The sequence below is a fragment of the Balaenoptera acutorostrata genome, chromosome 12, assembly GCF_949987535.1.
Source record: "Balaenoptera acutorostrata chromosome 12, mBalAcu1.1, whole genome shotgun sequence".
Lineage (NCBI taxonomy): Eukaryota > Metazoa > Chordata > Mammalia > Artiodactyla > Balaenopteridae > Balaenoptera > Balaenoptera acutorostrata.
The window spans coordinates 61,803,285-61,827,997 of NC_080075.1; the positions used below are offsets into that span (position 1 = coordinate 61,803,285).

General features: G+C 41.7%; 1 protein-coding gene across 3 annotated transcripts in view; it reads right to left on the bottom strand.

Annotated features, from left to right (window-relative positions):
• Positions 1 to 3,088: 3,088 nt before the first annotated feature.
• The window catches only part of TMEM178A (transmembrane protein 178A), a 50,135-nt gene continuing 28,510 nt past the window's right edge, over positions 3,089 to 24,713 (bottom strand). For all 3 annotated transcript variants that reach the window (XM_057558311.1, XM_007167122.2, XM_007167119.3), the window contains exons 2-4: positions 17,512 to 17,625; positions 14,543 to 14,680; positions 3,089 to 4,059 (exon numbers count right to left, since the gene is read on the bottom strand). In XM_057558311.1, the coding sequence (XP_057414294.1) occupies positions 3,818 to 4,059; positions 14,543 to 14,680; positions 17,512 to 17,625 (494 nt within the window). In that variant the 3' untranslated portion in view covers positions 3,089 to 3,817. The remainder of the gene's footprint in view (positions 4,060 to 14,542; positions 14,681 to 17,511; positions 17,626 to 24,713) is intronic.

Below are 24,713 nucleotides of genomic sequence, written 5' to 3' on the forward strand. Positions count from 1 at the left end.
TCTTAGTCTATAATCTCAGGTGTCCTGTAAATCCATTTACTTTCTATTCAAAGTCCTTTCTTGTAGGTTTAGGGGGAATTAGCCCTCATTCATTACTGCGGACACACACACAGCTGTACCAATGTCCCTGGACCTTCCAAGGGTCAGACTGGCTGCCACTGAGAAGCCCATTATTCCAAGGCTTGGTCCTTCCCAGCCCATTGATTCTGCTGGTCTGAAACCATGGTTGGGTCATGAGAGCCACTGTACCAAGGGCCCCAGTATCTCTGGACACCCCATATAGCCATCCTTGCCGAGGTCCTGATAACCTCAAGAAATGCATGGACCCAGCTAATCACAGGACTGCCATCCTTTTTCTCTTTCCAGTCTCCAGGATGCCCTTCAGCACTTCTAGCCCACAAAGTCAGTCCTCTGGCCTGTCCTCCCTTCTGGACCCACTGCATCCTCGCTTCAAGGAGATCAGCTACCTCTGCCTTCTGCCCTGCAAAAAATGCCTAAGGCAAAAACAAAACAAAACACAGCCTGGCTACAGGCATGCAACTAGAATTGGGACAGAGAAAACATAGGAAGAACAAACAAATTATCTCAACTAATTCTTCTGCTCATGCAGTACTGTGCAGCCATTTCAATCACTCCTCATTCGCAAGCCAATTAAGAAAACACCCCTAAGAGGAGCCTAAGGACTGGGAACCAAATGCGAGACTGGCAACATTTACACTCTGTGAAATGTAAATAGAAAGCAAGGAAACTTGCTCTGAGCTCACTTTGGCTGAAAGGCAGGGAAGCTCTGTTCTTGCCAACACACACTTGAATCCGAAGTGAACTCCCCTGGCTTCTGGGCAAATCTTTCTGGTGTGTGAACCCTTCAACCTTCTGTCATTCCAACGCTCTCTTCCCCTCACACCTCAAACCCCTGGGAAGCTTCTCAGAAACTTCAAAAGTCACTCACTCAGACGCTGCTTTGGTGGTTGGAATATAAATGCTCAAGTCTTGACATCTTCTATGGGGAATCTTTAAAGAAAACTTCAAAGAAACAGCTCTCCTGCTTTGAAAAGTAAGTAATAAATGCAAGTAATAAATGAAAATAATTGCTCCTTTCTATATGTCTCTGATCTCATCCAGAGGGATGGGTTTATTAAACAGGCCTGAGAGATTGCCAGGGAATACAGCCACAGGCCTTGGTGAGAGCTTGTGTGGTCACTGGGATCACCTAACCTCTTCCAAAAGGCTTATGTAACGATATGTGGACACCGTCACTTGGAAATCAGGCTTGATTTTTGGGTGGGGGTAGGTAGATTATCATTATCCTTTTACAAGTACCAAATCAGGCTTTATAATGAAGGGGAAAAAAGCATTTTTTATAAAATTAAAGTCTGAAGCACTATTGTACTTCTGGCATAGCACCTTCCCTCTTTTACAGACCATCTTTCTCACACGTTGTGCGTAGAATACAGGATAATGACGGAGTTAAGAGGAAAAGCGTAGAAGTTAGCTAGTGCCCACCCTTCCATTTAAAGATAAAGAAATACCATGGAAGGGTTTTAATTTTGTCCTATACCCACGCATAGAAAAAAATGAAGCAAGTGTTCTGAGTCTGCCCTTCAGCTTCATTATCAGTAAAATGGAATAAGAGTTACCTACCTGTATGGTCAGGCCACCCCAGATGGTTCTTCTCTTGCTCTCTGTACATTCTCTGCTCAACTCAACCAGTCCCTGTTTCACCTACACCCTTCTCACAGGAATGTGCTCGCCTCCTGACCCTCAGGCCAGAAGGGCTCCACCTGCTAGTTTATTAAAGGGAAACAAATGCCCTCGTGATAGTCTTAACCTGAGGGGCTGTGAGGGACTTGCCTCTGCTGCTGGTTTCCTTGGTAACTGATGAGCCAACCTGACATCAATTCCCCCTATAAATGGGGGAATTCCTCCTTCTCCCCCAAGTAGCAGACTGCTGCCATGTCCTGCCTGCCATCTATGGTGGGGTGTTGCTCCAGGACCTTTTGCTTCAGATGTGTAAGATCCCCTATCCAGTAAACAATTGATGTCTCTGTCGCTGTCTCTGGGTTCTTTCTTTGGTCTTGAGGCCGGGCATCCACAAGGCTTGCAGGCCTGCAGGGTGCAGCCCAACACTACCTCATAGAGCTTTTGAGAAGATTAAATGAAATTATACCTGGAAAAAACAGAGCCCAGTTGCTGGCACACAGTAAGTGCTAAATAAATATTAGCTACCAAGGACATAACTGTAGCTCTGACCCAGTACAGTGGCTCTAAATCCCAAATGCACATCAGAACTATGAGATTTTTTTTGGAAAAATACTCAAGCCCAGGCCCAGCTGCAGACATTCTAAGTCAATTGGTCTGGGGTGGGGCCCAGTTCAGGTACAGTTGAAGATGATTAACCAGGTGATTGGATTTGCAGCCAAGGTTGAAACCCACTGGGGTAGGAGGTCCAAGGATAAGGCCAGAGACTGTGAATCTTTATCAGTGGCTAAATACCAGGCAGATGGTAAACAGAGACGAAGAGGGAGAGAAGAAAACTCAAAATACTATGGTAAGGTTTTAAAAGAAGCTTGGAAAATGATATCTATCGTCAAGAGCATGTGTGTGATTGCTACAAGAGATAAATAAAAATGACCAACCCTGGGCTTCCCTGGTGGCGCAGTGGTTGCGAATCTGCCTGCCAATGCAGGGGACACGGGTTCGAGCCCTGGTCTGGGAAGATCCCACATGCCGCGGAGCAACTAGGCCCGTGAGCCACAACTACTGAGCCTGCGCGTCTGGAGCCTGTGCTCCGCAACAAGAGAGGCCGCGACAGTGAGAGGCCCGCGCAGCGCGATGAAGAGTGGCCCCCACTTGCCACAGCTAGAGAAAAGCCCTCGCACAGAAACGAAGACCCAAAACAGCCATAAATAAATAAATAAATAAAAATTAAAAAAAAAAAAAAAAAAAATGTTAAAAAAAAAAAAAAAAAAAAAAAAAAAAATGACCAACCTGAGATGAAGCAAGTCTCTTAAAAACAAGGAGTTCTCACCTGTCCGAATGGCTAGGGAGACCTACTGCCACGGCTGAAAGACAGGAAAACACACCCAGATGAACAAGGGGGCAGTCATTTAATGCAGAAATCCAGTTAACATAAAGAGACAGGTTGAACGACAGATAGGACTTCTAACAATACTGCATAGCATTACAGGTTAGCTCTTCCATGGTTGATCTGTTTCTCTTATGATTTTGATTCCAGTACAAAGATGGAGAAGAGACTTCAATTAAAAATAAATAAGGCAACAGGAGAATCTTCCTGTGACAAAAAACATCCACAAATAATGCACAAATATTTGGTGCTGACACAACAAGACACCATTAGGACAAGTTCTGAAGGTGCTGCATTAAATTTAACAAGCATGGTACAATGACAAGAAAATTATACTCGCTTTGTCATGAATCCTTTTGCAAATAGAAATGACTCTCGGGTAATTGTTATGTACAAACTTTCTGAAATAAATGGCAATCAGACAAATTTTTCCATTGTGGTTTCCTCTTTTTCTAAACCCAGAAATGTTCCATGGCACTGCTCCCTACTCTTCACAGTCAAAGCATAAATAGTCATTAAAGCACTTGAATCCACAGTAGTCTTGTCCTTAGAAAGGTATGGAGGTTTTGCGCGATTTGACATCAGTCATCCAGAAGGGGCTGGCAGGCAACAGGCTGGAATGTAAAAGACCGATTTTGTGCTTGGGATCCTGACTCAAACTCTGCTCCGTCCCCTTCCAGGGTCGTCCGCACTGTGGACGGGCCACCAAGCAGTGGACTTGAGTGTGGACAGTCATACCGTGGAGTCCCTGCCAGACTTTAGATGTGCAATCTTGGTCCGGCTAATAAATGGGTAAGCGATGCAGAGACCTCCAGCTGCCACAATAAAGCCTAAACTGCACCAGGCACAAAAGATAGACCAGCTGTAGCCGTGTTCCACATCATCAGGCAGGCTATAAATTAGCTTCGGGAGCCGGTTCAAATCATAGGAGATGCTGGCGGCGTAAGTGCAGAGGGAAATGGTGCAAAATATTCCTATAAATAATACAAAGAGAGCAGGATGATGGGTTACAGTTTTGCCTGCTACAAGGCAAATGCCAGACAGGCCTTCGTGAACATCAGATCAACAGATGAGATGACGAATCCAAATTAATAAAGGATTGACAATTCTTTCACTTGAGTTACTTCATTCAACAAACATTGGCAAAACCTTTATGTGCCAGACTGTATGCTAGGTTCTGGAGATACAGGAGTGAAAAAGATGGGAAAATTCTGATAACTTGAATTATTCAGAATTATCTCAATTAAACTGGTATGTATATTTGAATTTATTTTCTTAATTCTTCAAAACAACGTAGTAGAAATTTTAATTATTTTTAAGGAAAAAAAATCTATAATCACTCAAACCTAATACAAACAATTTTCATTTCCCTTTGTTCTATACCCGAGTTGACACAGTTTTAGAAAGTTGCAATCATCATACCAAGTCTTTCTTTTTCAATTACCATTATCATTAGTATTTATCATGTTGCCTGATAATATCTTAAATGAATTTTTACAAGTTTTTTTTTTTAAGGCACAGAGCCTGGCACATTCTAGGGCCTCAAAAATCTTTTTTTTTTTAATGAATGGATAAAAAGATTGTAAATCATATAAATTAAATCCATGATGTTGGAATTGTCGTAAAATAGCTGACATCATATATAGGAGATCTATAATTCAACCACTCAGAATGCAGGTAATTTAGGTAGCCTAAGGAAAATGAACAGACCCAAAATTATACTTTTTTATACCAACACGTTATATATAATTGTCCTTTCAGAACACTAAGATCAGCATTCTGATAAAAATGCTTCAAAAAGCCCAAAACACAGGACTTGTACTACTCAAGGATGTAGATGCTTCTATTTCATCACAGTGGACCCCCAAGGCTGCTCCTTTTGGGTGGGCATGGGATCACAATGAGGCAGTTGCTGAGCTGTTAAGGTGGGTAATAAATACAAAAACTGGCACCCAGTCAAGTATCAGAATGTTCCATTCGGTTCCAAGTTCTACACATTTCTTTTTCATACTTTGGTTCATCCCTGTGTACAATGGAGTTTACAACCATTTGCTGAAAAATTGCTTTGGTAACCTTAGGGATCTATGCAGCACCTCCATAGGAAACAGAAACACAAGAATTGGGAACTGAAAGGAGAGGGCTACAAGTAACAGATCTCCACACCCCTTTTTAATAGAACTTTGGGTATCAGAAACATTAGCAGAAAAACAAACTCAGAGCAGGCAGCAATTGGGAGGAAACAAAGATCACCTTAATGCCATTGTTTTTTCCTTAACGTCATTTTTAAGTGCTAGAATTCTGCCTGCACTCAAATCACGTAAGAACACATTGCCTGAATCCTTTTCCAAGTGTGCATTTAGAAATGTTTTAAATTAAAAGGACACTTGATCTGAGGTGATTTGATCTCTCCTACTCTTTACCTCATTCTACTTTTAGACTCTAAAGTGATTCTGTTTTTCTAAAAAGGATAAAATCTTGTTTTCTGACTTCTTGCTCTAAATTATTATGGTAAACACATCATTTTTTGAGCTCTCCCAAGAAAGATCATGATGGAAATAATTCTTTCATAAAGGAATGGCACAGTCAATAACAGAATACTCCTCTGCTTTTTTCAAACCTTGTGAACAGCAAATGTTCTTACATCTACATGAATGCTTTCACTGGCCAAAACAAAGACGGTTTATATATAACAAGGTCCTTCTAATGAATGCTGGTAATAGAACAATAAGGCAGTTAGAAAAATCTGATCTCTGGAGTATCAAGAGGTAAAATAGAATAATAGAACAATAACCTGTTCACAGGAAAAACAACTCTTCTGCATTTAACTGTCTGCACACAGCTGAATACCTAAAAGTGAAGCTGTTTACAAGCAACGTAGTTTTAATGACCTCTGAAAGCTTGAATTCAAACTAAGACTCTTAGGCATACTTTCGTGTCCAAATGCATTGGGCTGGGATGCAGGGAATATGTATGCTGGTCCCCAGCTCTACATCTAATCACTGTGTGACCTTGAAATTACCTAATCTCTCTGAGTGTCATCTAGGGGAAAAAAAAATGGGGGATTTGGTGCCTGAAGTCCCTTGCAGTGTCAAATTTCTGTGACTCTGTTATTCCATCATATGGCATTGAGCAAGGACATTTCCCAAAATTTCCTAGTGAATCTAGTACTTGGTATTATGCAGCTAAATAAAAAATTGAATGTCATGGATTTTTCTTTCTGCACATACTCTTTTTGATTTTATACTAAACACTGATTTTATTAGCACCTCTCCCCTGCCAACTCCATAAAATTGATTTTGGTGAAATGAATTTTAGCATAACAACACCAGTTCATACTGAATAGAAAAAGATAAGAAAAACCTAACCTGAGGATTTAACCTCAGGATGACTTTCTATGCCCTGAGTGTCATGAGTAGTTGTGCTTTCCCAGGGCACTTAGTTTGTGCTTACCTCATGGACACTGTGAATGATGTCACTAATAGAATGTCTTTTTTTGACCGAGTTGCCAGAGAGCTGAAACTCCCCTAAAGCTAAATTAGTGGCCCCCCGGGGCAAAAATTGGGGACTTCATGGCATGCTTTTTGGCTACTAATCTCACCCTTGGATCCATCTTGCCCTGCAAACCTGATTGCTCCTTTGTCTTATTTGTATTCCTTATTTGTATTTATTTTATCTTGAAATATTATATACATCTCTATGCCACTTAAGTTCTTTTAGGATTAGGGCATCGCCAAACCTTGATGAAAACCTGCTTTATTTCCTTCTGCCTTTACTCTCTCAGCTGAGATGGAGGGGTGGAGGAGGTCACGTGAGCCCATAAATATGCCTGATGTCTGCCCCTCCCCTTCCCACAAATGTCCCCAGAGACTGCTCTCCAAGGACATTTTTTCTCCCTCCAAGATGCTCTTGAAGTAGTTCTGAGTGAGAGAAAAGCAAAGATGAACCAAAGAGCATATCTAAGAATTTCCCCTTTCTGGACCCTCACATACCTAAGGAAGTTTGCAAATACAGAGCTGCCATAGCTGTTATCTGTGGGATGGGCAGGACTGTTTGATTATTACAGAGAAATGTAGGGAGAGGAGACAAAGCAGTGTTTCCAATGTATGCAACTAGCTTTTGTAAAAGAGGCCTATCCCATTCAAGATATCTTAATACGGGGAAAGAAGAACCCTTCTAACTTTGAAGACACTAAGGAAAAGTGTTTAAAGGATGAAGACATCTTTGTTGTAGCTAGCTTAGTAGTCATAGGTCAATTTTGATCCTGCGGAATTCTATTTTAGTTCCATATGCATGTCTTAGAGTCCTCACGTGTATTAGTTTGCTCGGGCTGCCTTAACAAAGTAGCAGCAGACTGGATGGCTGAAACAACAGAAATTTACTTTACCACAATTCTGGAGGCTAAAACTCTGAGATCAAGGTCCTAGCAGGGTTGGTTTCTTGCAAGGCTTCCCTCTTTAGCTTAAAGATGCTGGTCTTCTCCCTGTGCCTTCACAGTCTTCCCTCTGTAACTATCTGTGCCCAAGTTTCCTCTTCTTTATAAGGACACCAATCATATTGGATTACGGCCCACCCTAATGACCTTATTTAGTTTAATCACCTCTTTAAAGACCCTGTTCTCCAAATACAGTCACATTCTGAGGTTCTTGGGGCTAGAACTTCAACATATGAATGGCAGGGCGGGGCGGGCACACAATTCAGTGGATAACATTGTGTGTGTGTGTGTGTGTGTGTGTGTGTGTGTGAGACTTTGTGTGTATAGTCAATGTATGAAGTATATTTCCATCCCTTTTACAGGCCTAAGCAAGATTTTACTATTGTAAGTGTTATTTAATCAGTTATTCAAGAATTATTTATAAGCATCTACTACGTTCCAGACCCAGTTCTGATTATCTTAGAGGTAGTTAAGTTGAATGAGTTCTTGATGGCCACAGCCATCATTGCTTTGACGCTGACGTGATCAGGAACCCCAGGTGTTCTTTCCACTCACTTTCCAGCATGCATACCAGGGAAAAGGAGGAGAGACCCCTGGACTTCCTGTAAGTTCCACACGGAGCCTAATAGCACTGAGGACACGGAGCGTGCAAAACCTGCTGAAGAAAACCGAGTTCTGCAATACGGTGAGTTCCACACACCTAAGAACCAGTTCATCCTAAATTACCTCCTGTAGGATTTACCTAGATGGCAAGTTATTTCAGATAATGTTGCTTTCTTGTCAGTAGCAATCTAGTTAATGCAAGATATGGGATGAGGGCATGGAAAGATAAGGTACCAGCCTTGCATTTCAAAAGTTCAAAATCTAATGGTCATTCCTGAAAAGCCACGAGGAGAGAGGTCACCTCTCCTCCCTTCTTCTCTTAGACATTTCCTTCCCTTTCCCTTCTCCCCTGACCAGCCACGAGTTCCCTTGGGCTACCGCCACTGATACTCTTCAGCCCAGCTGGTGGCGCCAGGGTAGAGGGGTTTGTAAGTCCCAAACTCAGTCCTGGCTACTGCTGGTAGCATCTTCAAAAGGGTGAGTACTTACTTGTTCTGAAGAGCGCTGTATGCAGCGACTTTTCTTATAAAATATTAAAAGGTGTTCCGCCAAAGTCCTTAATTAGAAGATACAGTGATATCACAGAATTACAAGACCGGAAAGAATATTTTTGGACCAGAAGGGAAATAAAGTTATGCTGTCATCCCAGATCATCAACCTAATTTCCTTCCCTAAACTTCATGGTGCCCATGGCCAGCTGGTATGGTGTAGTTAGGGTAACGGCCCACTCTTTTGGCCATCCTCTTTTGATGTGCTTGAAAGGCGGAAAGGAGTGGAAGTTGCTTCACCCTGGTTAGCCTGCTTGATAAATAACATAGCTGCAACACCCAAAGACATAAACATTGATTTTTCTTTTTTTCACTCCTTCAAAAGATGGCCTGCCCATCATTCTGGCCTCTTCGCAATTCCAGAAAAAAACCACCTCACGCTACTTTTCACACAGATTGCTCAAAAAGCCATTGCTAAGTTGCCTTAACTAAATGACTGGGCAGGACTAATAGAGACAGACAACACTTTTTTAAAAAATCAAATACAAGACCCACAATCTGCAATTAACTAAATCCGAAAAACATCCGATCTTTTTCCGAAAGATTGCAGCAATCTCACTGATCGGCAAATCTGGCCTGACGTGACATAGGCTATTTATAGTCCTTATTGATCCCACCTAGTGTGAATATTCATGTGTTTGGCAGCAGAAATGTTAATGTATACTTGATTTCAGACCCTGCTCAGGGTATTAGATAATATAGAACACATGCACTATATTACCTTTCTAAAATAAAACTTAAAAATCCTGAATTCCAGGGACTTCCCTGGTGGTGCCGTGGTTAAGAGTCCACCTGCCAGTGCAGGGGACACGGGTTCAAGCCCTGGTCCGGGAAGATCCCACATGCCGCGGAGCAACTAGGCCCGTGCGCCACAACTACTGAGCCTGTGTGCCACAACTACTGAAGCCCACGCGCCTAGAGCCCATGCTCTGCAATAAGAGAAGCCACCGCAATGAGAAGCCCGCGCACCACAACGAAGAGTAGCCCCCGCTCTCCGCAACTAGAGAAAGCCCGCGCTCAACAACAAAGACCCAAGGCAGCCAAAAATAAATAAATTAAATAAATTTTAAAAAAAAATCCTGAATTCCAAAATGCACCTGGTCCCAAGGGCTTCAGATACGGCATTAAGGACCTGTAGTTTTAGGTCATAATCAGTGGATACCCTAGAGAATTCAATACACCTACAGAGGAGTCTTTGTTTTAATTTGAATGTATTGAAGCCAAACAATGGGTGGCCTAGCGTGGGTGTTACCGGTCCCTGAGCTTTGCCGGGGCAGCCTGGACTGTCTTTTCTTTCTCTACTGTCCCGAAGGCCCTGCCTCGTCGGCAGTGGCCACTCAGGGCACAGCCTATGAAGGGGAATGGAGGCCCCCATCAAGGGAGGACCAAGCTTTATCCAATTTTTGAGACTCCCAGTATATTAAAAGGTAATTAAAACCCTACTACGGAGACATAAAAATTGTATTTAAAAATATTTGCATTGAATAAATTAACCTTTTAAAATATTTATATTTCTAACAAATGATAATCATCATCCTAGCACAACAGCAATAATGCATCATTTATAGCTGATGGAAATACTCACTCACAGTGCCTGAAGGCACTGTGGTCTGGTAAAGGGCAGCCCCTCACTGTTGGATCATGAGTCTTACTTATTCCCTTAGTCCTCTGGGTATGCCTCCGTGACAGTGTGTGTGTAACTTCAGAGGACATGAGGTCAAAAGGCTACATTTGAGGCTCTGTGCCCCTGGTCCTGCTGGAGGACCCCTTGAGAGGCCCCAGGGAATTAGGGATGCGAAGTGACAGTCAGCAGCCCTGCTACTCCACGTGTGGGTAATCAAGAGCTGTCAGTATGCAATAAGGCATAAGGAGAGAGATTGTTTCCAGGTTTCCATTTTAACATCTCAAACTGTCACATCACTGATGATCTTCATTGAAGGTTTGGCTAATAAATTCAGGTAGAGAATGAAGATGCCAGCGCCTTAGAAGAGGCTAAGTTTAGCATCAAAAATCTGTGGGGTGATGCCGACTGCTGAAGACACTTCTGCTTCATTAAAATCAATTCTTTTAACCCTTATTTGCTCTCATCTCCTGCTGCTACGTGGGAAGGTCCTACAGCTAATTTATCTCATGCAATGGATTAACATAGTTATCTCGGTGTTTACAAAGGAAATGGAAAGGGATTATTTGTAGTAGCAAAAATGAAACAAACCTCCCTAAATCCCACAGTAAGGGAACACAGCGTGGCAAATCTACTGCATGGAAGAGCATGCAGCTATTAAAAGCTATTAAAAACTGAACACAGAACAATATAAGGCCACCGGGAATGCTTACGGTATGATGTTAAACGGAAGCCCAGAAAACGAAATATTCAATACTTTCCATGTGATGATGGTGGCAAACATTTTTTCTTTCCTTTTTTGTTGTTGTTGTTGTTGTTTTCTTTTAAATTTTTATTTTGAAATAATTGTAGATTCACATGCAGTTGAAAGAGATAACACAGTGAGATCCTGTATACCCTTCACCCAATTTCCCCGAATAGTAACGTCTTGCACAACTCTAGTATAATAGCACAACCAGGAAACTTACGATGATACAATCCATCCACCTTATTCCGATTTCACCATTTTTACATGCACTCACTCACTTGTGTGTGTGTGTGCACTTCGTTCCACGGAATGTCACCACGTGTGCAGATTATGTGGTCACCATCACAGTCCAGACACAGGTCATTTCCATCACAAGGATGCCCTGAGCTACCCTTTTAGAACCACAGCCACTTCTCTCCCTTTTGTTGTTTTTAGTGAGAAAAAGACTTGGGCAAGATTTGGTCCAGGATAAGGAAAATATTTTAACAACTAATTTTTCAGATGGTGAGATCTATAAGTGGGTTTTCCCTTTATTCCAAAAAAACATGTTGTTTGGGCAATCAAAAGCAAAAAAAAAAAAAAAAAGCCAGTGTTATGTGGTAGGTCTGTCCACCCTTCTGGACTGGTCATCAAACTTCAAGTTTATAAGTTTAGGGTGTTTTGGGGTTGCAATGGGTTTTTGCTACTGTGGCTATTGTTCTGCTTGTTTTGTTTTTAACAGTTGCACAGGGGCTTTTGATGATAAATCCTGCTGAGCCCTGAGCCAGTCTGGCCCAGAGTTACACAGATGGCTCAGGAATGAGGGCTGAGCAGGGGAAGGTGGGGCTGGCTTAGGAAACTCAGCTCCTAGCTCTCCTCTGAGCCAACGCAAGACTGAACTCCCACCCTCCTTTCATTTAAAACCAAACCAGCCCCTCTGCCTCCCAAGAAACGCTCACTGAGCCTGACTTTTATGGTCCTGTGATTTATTTTCATGCCAACAATTGTTTGATATCTAAGAGCGTCCTAAATTATTCATTCATTACCCACATTACAAGGGTCCTTTAAAAACTACTACTACTGAGGCTTTTGTCTGGCCCTCAGCTCCTTTCATTTTCCTGAGGATGCTATGTGGGGCCTTTCCAGGGCTGGGGGGTCGTGAATACTTCTTTGATGTATATGAGGACAAGAGTTAGAAAAATGGGGGCCCAACTAATAAAGGAACGGAAGAAAATGGGGGGAGATATTTCATGACCATTAAGCTTAAAGAAATCCCCTGGGCAGCACAGGCCTCTCTGATTCTTTGACACCCTCACCTGTTCATTCTACACCCTGTATTTTTTTTTTTTTTTTTTTTTTTTAAAGACTGTGAAGATTTTTTTTTTTAATTTATTTATTTATTTATTTTTGGCTGTGTTGGGTCTTCGTTTCTGTGCGAGGGCTTCCTCTAGTTGCAGTGAGCGGGGTCCACTCTTCATCGCGGTGCGCGGGCCTCTCACTGTCGCGGCCTCTCTTGTTGCGGAGCAAGGCTCCAGACGCGCAGGCTCAGTAGCTGTGGCTCACGGGCCTAGTTGCTCTGCGGCATGTGGGATCTTCCCAGACCAGGGCTTGAACCCGTGCCCCCGCATTGGCAGGCAGATTCTCAACCACTGCGCCACCAGGGAAGCCCCTGTATTTTTTTTTTTAATATTTATTCATTTATTTATTTGGCTGTGCCGGGTCTTCGCTGCTGCGTGCAGGCTCTTAGTTGTGGCATGCGGGATCTAGTTCCCTGACCAGAGATCGAACCTGGACCCCCTGCATTGGGAGCGTGGAGTCTTAACTGCTGGACCACCAGGGAAGTCCCTACACTTTGGATTTTAATGAATCCTTTAGGCAGGCACCCTCCCAATGGCTGGTCTTGAAGGTTCAAATCCTCCTCCAAAACCTCAGGAACTAGAATTTTAGCCTTCCTGGGCTACAGTCCTGCAGCCTCTGTGTATTCACCCAAGTCTGGAAAACTGAAGTTGGTTTTCTGCTAAGAATTATTCAAGGGCCAGGTGACTTCTGAATGTTCTGTCGGGATGCTTACAATGATCACCTGTTATTCCAGGTCACTGCCGGTTACAGCGCCGTCTCATGGGGTCGGAAAGGGGCCGACAGGACTTAGAAGGAAGGAAGGACCTCTGTCTGTGAATTGGGTTACAGAAGCTGACTGGTGGACCAATCAGAAGGCAAAGCACCACCTACCTGTCAGCCCTGAAAGACAGAGAAAATGGGGCCAGTCACCGAGGGGTTCCGCAGCCTCCAGGGAACACGGGCTTGAGTGAGTGACCGTGACAGCGAGCAGTGCCAGAAAGCCCAGTCGTGGTCGCTTGAGTAACAGAACTCCAGAGAAGCAGAAATAGGCTTATTCAAAACGGCTGCACATCTAGAGTACCGTTACCCCTGATGTTCTGCGTACTTTGTGAAACTGTTAACTTGGCATTCACTAATCACAGACACGATTTTCTGGGAAGAAGCAGGAGGAAAGATTTCCTCCCCGCAGCCACCTTCAGTCAATTTCAGCCATCAACTCAGCTGCTGACTCCTTCTTAGACAAAAATGTTCTTCACCCGACAATCGAAAAGACCATAGTCGTGTCTCCACACACCCCCTTCCAATCTCCTGATTTAACAGCAAGTCACGCCTCGGCGTAAAACCTTCTGGTGGCTTCCACCACCCTTAGATTAAAATCCAAGCCACTGCCTGCTTCTCCACCTCATGGGATGCTGTCCTTTCCTTCCCTGCTCTCCAGCCACACTGGTCTCTCTGTGGCTCAAAACACATACGTCAAGCCATCCCTGCGTTAGGCCTTGGCACCGTTCCTTCCTCTGCCCGCAGCCCTCCCTATGTGGAAGAGGGTCCCCTATGCCCGCCACCTCGTTTATCTTCCTCACAGTTTTTATCGCTATCACAAATTATTATTCGTGTCTCCCCACAACAGAAAGGGAGAAGGATTTTGTCTGCCTTCATCATTATGTGTCTTTAGTATGTAGAGAAGTGCCTGGTCCATAGTAAGTCCTCACAAAATATCTGTGGAGTGAAATGAATGAATGTTTTGTGTGTAAAAATGACACCAATGACTCCATCACTAAGAAACAGACTTTGAGTTGACCTTCAGCCCAGAGGCATGGGCTGTGCTGAGCTATCACCCTCTCCTGGAGGGCTCCTGAGAAGCAATGGCCCATGTTTGCCAAGAGTCCATGCCAGGGTTAGGGGCACAATAGGAAAGAATGGGACAGAAAAATCAGACCTGCCTCATATGGAGATTAAACCCAAGACATTTCCATCTAACCTTATAACGGGTCACAGTGGGGAAATCAGGGCTGCGTTTTTAACACTTGTTTTCTTTAAATTCTGTATTGCCCACCAAAGCCAAATGACCTTTTGGTTGCTTTTCTCACAAGTGAAAACAAAATTAATGGAGAGATAACAAAGTGAAGCTAGCTGCCTGCAGAGCGGCCTTTGCTTTTGCTGGGAGAGGTGTCAGAGGTGTTCTGCGTACCTGTCATGAGGAAAAGGAGTCCGGCCACATGCTGGGTCAGGCTTTCCTCCCAGAAGAAGCTGACCATGGCCACAATGCAGCCACAGAGCAGGACGGCCACAGCCATGCCCAGGAAGCCAGCAGTGATTCTTCTTAAATCTAATCTCAAAACACAAACATTCAAAATAATAAGCAGAAGAAGGAGAGTTATTGAAAATTCGAGAATAAAGAGCTTTATATACATTGTGAAAACTAATACGTTACATGGACAGGTGTAGGGTCTTCAGGGCCACGGTGACTAAGGAAATAAACTTCCTAGGTATTTCATAAGAGGACAGATGGGGTGTAACAAGTTGAGGGGTCAGCATCTACCCTCCCTGAGTCCATGGAGAAGTCCGTATCAAGTAGAAAATAGACCAGCGGACACCAGGGTAAACAAGGTAACAAGTTACTTAGTAAACTGAGAGTGAGGAAGGTTTGCAAAAGACCTTTATTATCCTTCAAAGAGCAACAGAATCATGGGTCACCACCACTGTAGTGGCTGTAATTAATCTGACTTCGGGGAAAGAGCCTGAAAACTGAGCTATAGTGAAATATGGTTTTACCTGTGCACCAAGGATGCCAATTACTTTATTTTTAAGTTATATTTCCTCCTGCCTATTTTCAAAAAGGATTTGAGAAAGTGAAGGCAATTGTAACTGAAATAGGGCCCAAGATGCACATATAAGACATCTACTCATTAAGGCCCTCTTCCCTTAAACATAGGCCCTACAACCCAAGCTCCCAAGTACCTAGGTTAAGAAAAGGCTGTTCCTGTGGGCCAGGCCCCACTGTACACACAAGAAGTTTGGTCTATCACAAAAACACGACTGTGATCACTGGGCCAGGAGCCCAGGCCCTGGCCCACCTTCTAGGCCAAACCAGGAGATGGTCTGGCTGGATGTATGGGTACACTTCCACTCCAGTTGCCCACCCTCCTGCTATTTTGCTTTTTCTTTCTATTTCCCTCCCTCTTTTGTTTTTTTTTTTTTTTTTTTTGAATGAAGCTAATTTTAAAAATCGTGAGCTAAATTTCTCTGATCTTTCTGAGAGCAACAGATCCCAAACATAAGTCTGCCGCTGAAGCCAGCCAACAGGTCTAGGCAAGGTGGAATGTGCACACCTGTGCACACGTAGAGCCAAGGCGAGAGGCACACCCCGCTGTGTGAGTGTGGGCTGCTCTGCGAAGGTGCCCAGGCAGCCGCCACGACACTGTGTGCTCCTGTGGCCTCTGGCAACTCAGGATGATGTACACAGGGTGGGTCACGGCAGCTTTCAGTCTTGCCCTTGTCACACGTGGTCCATCCCTTTCTTTTAAAGGGATTTCTCATTTCTAGCTCAGAGCATCTAAACGGAAGCAGGACATTGCAGCCTAGAAGGGGCAGTGTAGACCACCACAGAGCTAGGGGGTCACGGGCACTGATCATTTAAAGGGGCTGTTTAATATTAAGGTGTAAGTCGTTTTGAGACATCCAATGTAATCATAGCTCAGTCACCATTCTCTCACAACCTCCTGAACTCCCTGTGGTTCAAGTTTTACTTTCTATGGCCATTAAAAGGCACAAGGTTCAGATATAATCCACATGGGATTTGCCTTAGTACTGGATATGCTAAGCTTATCTGGTAAACATGGTACAGATCACCCAGTGTGACTTTCTTGGGAAAAGCCATGCCTGAGACCGCTGAAAGCATCTTTCCATGAGAACCTCAGAGAGGATTAAGAGGAGAATGCTCAGTACTGTCTTGCTGGGCAGTAACAGGGTACCAACTCTTAGAGTAAAGAGAAAAGGTTCTTTTTCAGGACCCTGTGATGATCTTTTCTTGCCTAAAACCAGTGACTATGTGGCTTTCTGCATAGATGATTAAGGCAAAGAACTCCAAACATGCTCATAAAGAATTAAGATGTAAGAACACTTAGATAAGGCTCTAACTAAGATCTGCTGAGAAATGACCATTAAGATCAGCCAGCAAGAAATAATTTTCAGGAAGTCATACTATTCAGAAATAAACCACATTTTAGCCAATGACTTTCCAAGTCCTGAATTTGCCAATCATAATATTTATAATATTATACCACTGCTGTGGGCAATATCTTAAGAGCTTCCATTTACGTGTTTGAGATTCAAAATAGAGCCGTTTGATCTGTAGAGAGACTTGACTTTACAAAATGAAACTCTACTTGGCTTCCTGTAGTGACTTTGGTCACCAAACAAGATCACTGAAGTCCTTGAGTTGATTGCATTGGAAATGACAATGTCAACCTCTGATTAGGGTAAACACTAAAAAGGATTAGGCCTAGTTTTTTGCTTTCCTGAATTATCTATCCCTAGGCAACATGAATCGACAGTTTTCAGGTAAATATCAGTCCTCTTTGGTGTCACACTGCACAATCCTTTCTACAGTTTCACATTTTCCTGACAGTAAAAAAAGATAGTTCCTGCCATCGGGATGTGGAGATAACAGATACCTTCTGAGAAAATTACAACATACACTCATAAAGATATTTTAGCAGAAATACCAAGGTCTGAAATAGACACAGTAACTAAAATGAATATTGGATAAAGAAAACTAAAATAACGCACCTAAGGTATAGTCTCCTTGGTTGACTAGGACAAGCACCAGATCAGGGCCTTGTACCGCATGGCTTGGTAAAGAATGCACTCAGGAGGTGGCTTGTATACCGATGCCACCAGGACAGACACGCTCACTGCAATGTCTCACAAAGCCCCACGCCTGACTCTGACACATCTGATCTGCAAACAAGTTGTGACCATGGCTCAGTGAAATGACTCTCTGAGTCTCTGACCAAGTCGGATGGGGCCCAGAGGCCCACGTAGGATCAGCACAGCATCTTTCAGTCCAAATCTGAAAGAGCTGGTGGGAACGCTTTTTGTTCAGAAAGACACCATTTCCTCTCTGACCCTCTCTGACCCTTTCCCAGAAATACTCACGAAGCAGGTGCCATTCATCTTGCTGAATTGTCTTGGTCAAATTGAAAGGAATGTTTCGTAAGCGTATCGGCTGAGAAAAGTGGTACTTGATAGCTGTACATCGCTGTGCAATACCTTGAAGGAAATAAGAAATGTGATTTACTAGTCTGTTCATTTGTAATAGAATTCTGGAAACGGAAGGCAGGATAATGCATCCTAAACTGGGTTGAAGGGGCAGGGGATAGGAATCTCTTGATTAGTCTCATTAATAGAGACAAGTCAGAGTAGTAAAGACCCAAAACATGAAATAATTTTTTAAATCATGTTTCATTTTTGAATGTATTAAATTTGATAAGAATCTAAACTCCCCTAATTGTTTTTTCAATGTTGAATTTGTATTAACTAAACACAAAACTCCTCAAGGAGAAATGGCCTAAAAGTATACAGATGATTGGGAGAAATCAGCTTGGAATTTTAACACAGATAAATTTCACGCATCCAAATTTGATCCAACCTCAAACTCTCAAATGGTCTGAATCAAAAAGTATATCAGGAAGTGTGTTATTTGGAAACCAGAAGACATTTTTCAATAAAGAGCCTTCTACGTGGTGGTTTAAATAGTGATTAGGTCTCCAGACAGCCCACAAGAGCCTAAGTAGCCCTACAGCAGCTGATATAATTCCTTAATACACATTTTACTGATCTGAATTCTAGGTTCTAAGAGAACGGGTAATATTAAAAGTAGAAAGGAGAAGGAAATTTTTTTCCTCCCTTTTCTGGTTGTATGCACAATATTTTGAAATGGGCAAGTACCCACTGCTTTATCTAGTATCTTCTCCTACCTTCCCTCTCAATCCATGCTTTTATTGCATAAATTAACACAGGCCTATTTTTCCCCTCAAGTCTTCTGAATCCCATGAAAGTATCTATCTTCCTGTCAAATTAAAACAAAACAAAACTTCCTTCTTTCCTTGTAAATCACCTTGGCCAGCTGTTTGGATAAATGCAATCTGATTAGATTAATTTTAAAAGAGCTGTGAGTAAATGTTAATCCTTTAACTCCAGAAGCTGTTAAAAACTATTCTCATAGATGCAAATAAATCTCTAATTGGTGGAATTTGAGTAAATGTAACGAATACAGTGAAGTTTTTAAGAAATCAGGCACTGAAAGGGGAGATTAGTATTTGAGCACGGTTAACATCATGAGCCGCTTAGTCCCTGATGTGAAGGCACCTACAGGATCATCTCCCTTGTTTCTCAATCATCAGTATGCATAAGAATCACCTGGGGAGCTAGTTTAAAATGTAGACTCCTGGACCCAACCCAAGATATTCTGACTCAAAAGATTTGGGATGGAGCCAGGAACCTGCCTTTTAACAAAACATCCCAAGTAATGCTGATGCAGGCAGCTGAGAAACACTACCCAAGACTATCTCTGCTTTTTTGGAAGCTTTTTTTTTTTTTCCTTATGAAACCACAGATTCTCTAAAAGCTCACAGCTCTTTTTATTTTTCTCTTTGTTTTTTCAACATAGGCCCCTGGCAGTGGTTGTGAGGTCTAAGGCATATAAGTTCGGTGTTTACATATAAGTTATGTGTTTATAAGTCAGAAAATGCCTGTGCTTACAAAGAGCAAATGATCTGGTCTGAGAATAATAAAAGATAACAGGCTGCATTAATAGCTCTCATTTGTGTTTTTCAAAACTGTCATTCCACTTGATATTCATCCTCAGGCTAACCTTGAGGCTCTGTGTAAGCAGGAAGTGAAGGCTAAAGTAGAGTTGAACACATGCCCCAACACACACACAGAGCCCATTGGCAAAGACTGGGGGATGTATTGGTTCCAGGCAGTTAAGAACACTTCTGTCCAATCATTAGCTTCCCACTAAGCTAGCCAAGCAGAGACTTCAGGGCCCACATATGACAAAGGATACCGACTTTACAGAATTAGTTCAGTAGAGTCACTAAAGGAACAAACAACAACACAAAAACAATAACAAACCCTGAGAAGGAGGGAGAATCTAATTTCCAGAGTTGCTATATTATTTTAAATGTCCAGTTTCAATTAAAAAGTATAAAACATACACAGAAAAAGGCTCCTACATAGAATAAAAATGTCAGTCTATAGAAACTGTCATTGAAGAAGCCCAGACATTGGATTTACCTAACCAAGACTTTCCGGGCAGCATGTGGAATCTTAGTTCCCCGACCAGGGATCGAACCTGCACCCCCTGCAGTGGAAGCACGGAGCCTCAACTACGGACCACCAAGGAAGTCCCTACCCAAGACTTTATATCAACTGTTTTAAATATGTTCAAAGAACTAAAGGAAACCATGTCCAAGGAACTAAAGACAAGTGTGAGAATGAGGTCTCACCAAATAGAGAATATTAGTAAAGTGTGGAAAGTACGAAAAGAGACAGAAAAAAAACCAAATAGAAATTCTGAAGTTGAAAAGCATAATAATGGAAATTTAAAAATTTACTAGAGGGGCTCAACAAAATTTTGAGCAGGCAGAAAAAAGAATCAGCAAACTTGAAGACAGATCAATTGAGATTATCCAGTCTGAGGAGTATAATGGGAGTCCCAAAAAGGAGGAAAGGGAAAAGGGAGCAAAAAGAATATTTGAAGAAACAGTTGTCAAAAACTTCCTAAATTTGATGAAAAACATGAATCTACACATCTAACAAGTTTGATGAAGTACAAATAGGATAAACTCAAAGGGATCCATACCCAGACTGTTGAAGGCCAAAGATAGAGAATCTTGAAAATGGCAAGAAAAAAAGTAATGTATCATGTATAAGAGCTCCTCAGAAGATTAGACACTGATTTATCATCAGAAAACATGGAGGTCAAAAGGAATGGAATGACATATTCAAAGCACTGAAAGAAAGATTATCAACCAAGAATTCTATATGCAGCAAAGCTATCCTTCAGAAATGAAGGGAAAATGAAGACATTTCCAGTTAAACAAAAACTGAGAGAATGTGTCACTAGCAGACCTACCCTACAAGAAATACTAAAGGGAGTCCTTCAGGCTGAATGAAAGGACAGTAACTGAATCCACATGAAGAAACAAAGAACATTTGTAATGTTACAACACAGGTAAACATAAATGGACTAAAATATAAATAGACCAAACACTCCAACCAAAAGCAGAGATTGGCATTATAGACAAAACAACATGATCCAACTATGTGATGTCCACTAGAGACACACTTTAGATTCAAAGACAAGAGTAGGTTGGAACCAAAAGGATGGAAAAAGATATACCATGAAAACAGTCACCAAAAGAGACGTAATAGCTATACTAACATCAGACAAAATAGACTTTAAGACCAAAATTGTTATTAGAGACAAAGAAAGACATTTTATAGTGATAAAAAGGTCAATCCACTAAGAAGATATTAACAACTATAAACATATTTTATCCACTTACCAACAAAGCCCCAAAATACTTGAAAAAACTGACAGAATTAAAGGAAGAAATAGACAATTCAACAATAATAGTTGGAGACTTCAGTACTCCACTTTCAATAACGGTGGAACAACTAGATAGAAGGTCAACAAGGAAACAGAAGATCTGAACAACACTATAAACCAACTAGACAAAACAGACATCTATAGACCACTCCACCAAACAGCAGAATATACATAATTTTCAAGTGCAAATAGAACACTCTCCAGCATACCCCATATTTTAGGCAATAAAACAAATCTCAATAAATTTAAAAGAAAGTCAAACAAAGTATGTTCTCTGACCACAATACAATGAAATTAGAAATCAATAACAGAAGGAAATTTTGGAAATTCAGAAATTTGTGGAAATTAAGTAACACACTTCTAAACAACCAATGCGTCAAAAAGAAATCACAAGGGAAATTTAAAAACACTTTGAGATTAATGAAAACAAAATCACAATATATGAAAATTTATAGGATGCAGCTAAAGCAGTGCTTACCGGGAAATTTATACCTGCAAATGCCTACATTAAAAGAGAAAGTCTCAAATCAATAGCCTAACTTTCCACCTGAAGAAATTAAAAAGAGAAGAACAAACTAAACCCAAAGCAGAAGGAGAGAGATTACATAATTAGAGTGGAAATAAATGAAGTAGGGACTAGAAAAATAAGGAAAATTAAAAAAACAAAACGGTTCTTTGAAAACATTAATAAAATTGACAAATCTTTATCTAGACCATTTAAGATAAAGAGAGAAGACTCAAGTTACTAAAATCAGGAATGAAACAGAAGACATTACTAACCGTCTTACAATCAGGAATGAAACAGAAGACATTACTAACCGTCTTACAGAAATAAAAAGTGGTATAACAAAATACTGTGAAAAAATTATATGCCAACAAATTAGATAATACAGATTAAATGAGAACTTTCTAGAAAGACACAAATTACCAAGACTGACTCAAGAAGAAATAGAACATTTAAACAGATCTATATCAAGTAAAGAGAATGAGTTAGTAATTAACTTAGTAAAAAAACTCCCACAAAGAAAAGTCCAGGACCAGAGAGCTTCACTGGTGAATTTTACCAAATGTTTAAAGACAAATTAACAATGTTTCATAAACTCTTCAAAAAAAACGAAAACAAAAACAGAAGAGGAGGGAACAATTCCCAAATCACTGTATGAGGCCAGTATTGCCCTGATACAAAAAACAAAGATAACACAAGAAAAGAATATTACAAAATATTTCTTATGAATATGTATTCGGAAGTCCTCAGCAAAGTACTAGCAAAGTGAATTCAGCAACATATAAAAAGGATTGTACATCACGACCAAATGGGATTTATGCCAGGAATGTAAGGTTGGTTCAACATATGAAGATGAATTAATGTAATATACCTGATTGATAGAATAAAGCACAGAAATCACCTCATAGATGCCAAAAAAAAAAATCATTTGATAAAATCCATTTGATACTCACCAAAATCCCCTATGAGCTAGATATGAAATAGGTATTATTAGCTCCATTAGGCAGGTAGAAAAATCTGAAGCTCAGAGAGGTTAAGTAACTAGCCCAAGGCCACAGTGCAAAGCAGTAACCAAGCTTTTAACATATATGGTGTTACCCAAACTTTGTATAATGCTCACTCAGGAAAGTTAGAAATCCTTACACTTTTAGAAATGCATCTTAATTCTGTGGGTAGTGAGAACTGCAGCTTTTTTTTATTTCATGGAAAGGCATTTTATTTTAAACATAGCAGGGTGTACATGTCAATCCCAAACTCCCAATCTATCCCTCTCCCCCCACCCTTCCCCTCTGGTAACCATAAGTTTGAGAACCGCAGTTAGTAAATGAACTATCAGTTTGAAGTGAAAAACAATTTTTTTCAGTTTAGTACAAACATATGCTATTTTGGAAACAAAGCTGATACCTAACTGAGCCTTCTGTTTGTATATTATCCATACCTTTCAACACACATTATTTGGAGACTGGATTGGCTCGTGGCTGACTTAGTGGCTTCATCCTTCCTGCATCTCACGGAAGCTACTTAATGCTAGAGACAGGGTTTGGATTGGGGAGAAATTCTCCTCTCGGACTCAGCGGGGCTGGCCTTCCACCCACTCCTGTGCTAGGGAAATATGTGGTCCCTTGACATCATTGCTAACACTCTCAGAGCCCATCTCCTCCTCCGCCCCTTGCTGGGAACAGGCGTGATCCCAGTGGACAGAGGGAGTAGCAGAAAGGAGGCGGGCGGCCGGCCAGCCCAGTGCTCTCCTGCTCCCCCAGGAGAGAGCCACACATGTGCCAGGAATGAGGTAAGCAGTGCACACATCACCAAATTACCTTTCCTTCCCCAGTAGGCTCCCACGTTAAATTTAAACTGCCAAGAACTCGAAATGAGAAGAAAAAGGAAGTGGGAAGAGTGACAAGGTCTGGATTGGAGAGTAACAAGCAGTAACCCAAAGGTCCCAAAGCCTGGGAGTGTGGTAGGGAACCCAGAGCTTCTCTCTTGAGTTTGCAAGAAAATGCTCTACAGCCCTGGTGCTCTACTCCCTTGGAAGATGATTAGAGACTTCAGGCAGAATTGGAAGAGAAAGATGGAGTAAAGGACAGATCAGCAGTAGTGTCAGACGCCTGCCGTTAGCTCTTTTATTTCCTTAAACACTTGTTCCACTGTTAAAGCAGAAAGTCAAATAGATTCAAAGAGTAAAGTATATTATTAAGTTTTGGCTTCCTTCAGCACACATGTAAAACTGACAAAATGAAACTTGACAAAAATCACACCAGAAAAGACCTCTAGTTGCTTAATTTGCCAAAGACAAATTAAGTCCTTTTGGTAAAAAGACGAGTATACATATATACATAGGTGGTAAAGACAGAAATGCCATGCGATGTGTTGAAGAGTGATACGGTGAAAATCCACAAGGAGGCATTAGATGCAAATGTTTTCAAAGCCATGCATGCGAACTCTGAAATGAACTGGCTTTCCGGGTTTAGAGAGCAATGAATCTGGCTCTCTGAAAAGGAACACAAAAAGCATGAGCTCATAGCACCAGATGGCATCTCACAATGGGGGGAAAGAGACACGCAGGGGGTTGAAAAGAACAACTTGTGGTCTATATTTAGTGATTAATTAGCTTTTTAAAGGGCCAAGTAGAGCCACTTTAATGATGATATAAACCATAGAATAAAGATATATAAAATATGCCGCACAGGGGTTAAAAATGGGGCTTAGGGGCTGGTGAATTTCTGTTGTTTCTGATGCTTAGAGAAAGGAATCAAATTCTAAGCTAAGTTACAGAAACTCACACTCCAGGTTAAATGAGGGAGAGAAGTGAGAAACAGCAGAAGATGCTGTCAAAAGTCATTAGAGTCAATCAACGATGAGGCAGTATATGCAGTGGCTAAAGGCTTGGAGGTCAGTCAGACTCGGATTTGACTCCCAGCTGTGTGACTTTTGGTAAATTACCTTACCTCTCTGAGCCTTGGTTCCCTCATCTGTAAAAGAGGGGGAATAACGGCAGATACGTTACGGAGTTATTGTGAGGAAAGACAGAGACATCGCACAGGATGTGGCCCACTCTAAGGCTCAATAAATGTCAGCACTGGATTATGAGTTACCTCTCGGCATCTGCCCACGCTCAGCAACAGAACAATCAGACGCACTAGGAGTCTGAACCCTAAATGAGCATCGCAGATCAACCAAGTACACAGAGAGATAAACAGACACATGAAACAGCTGCCTGAACAATGGTCTAACCAG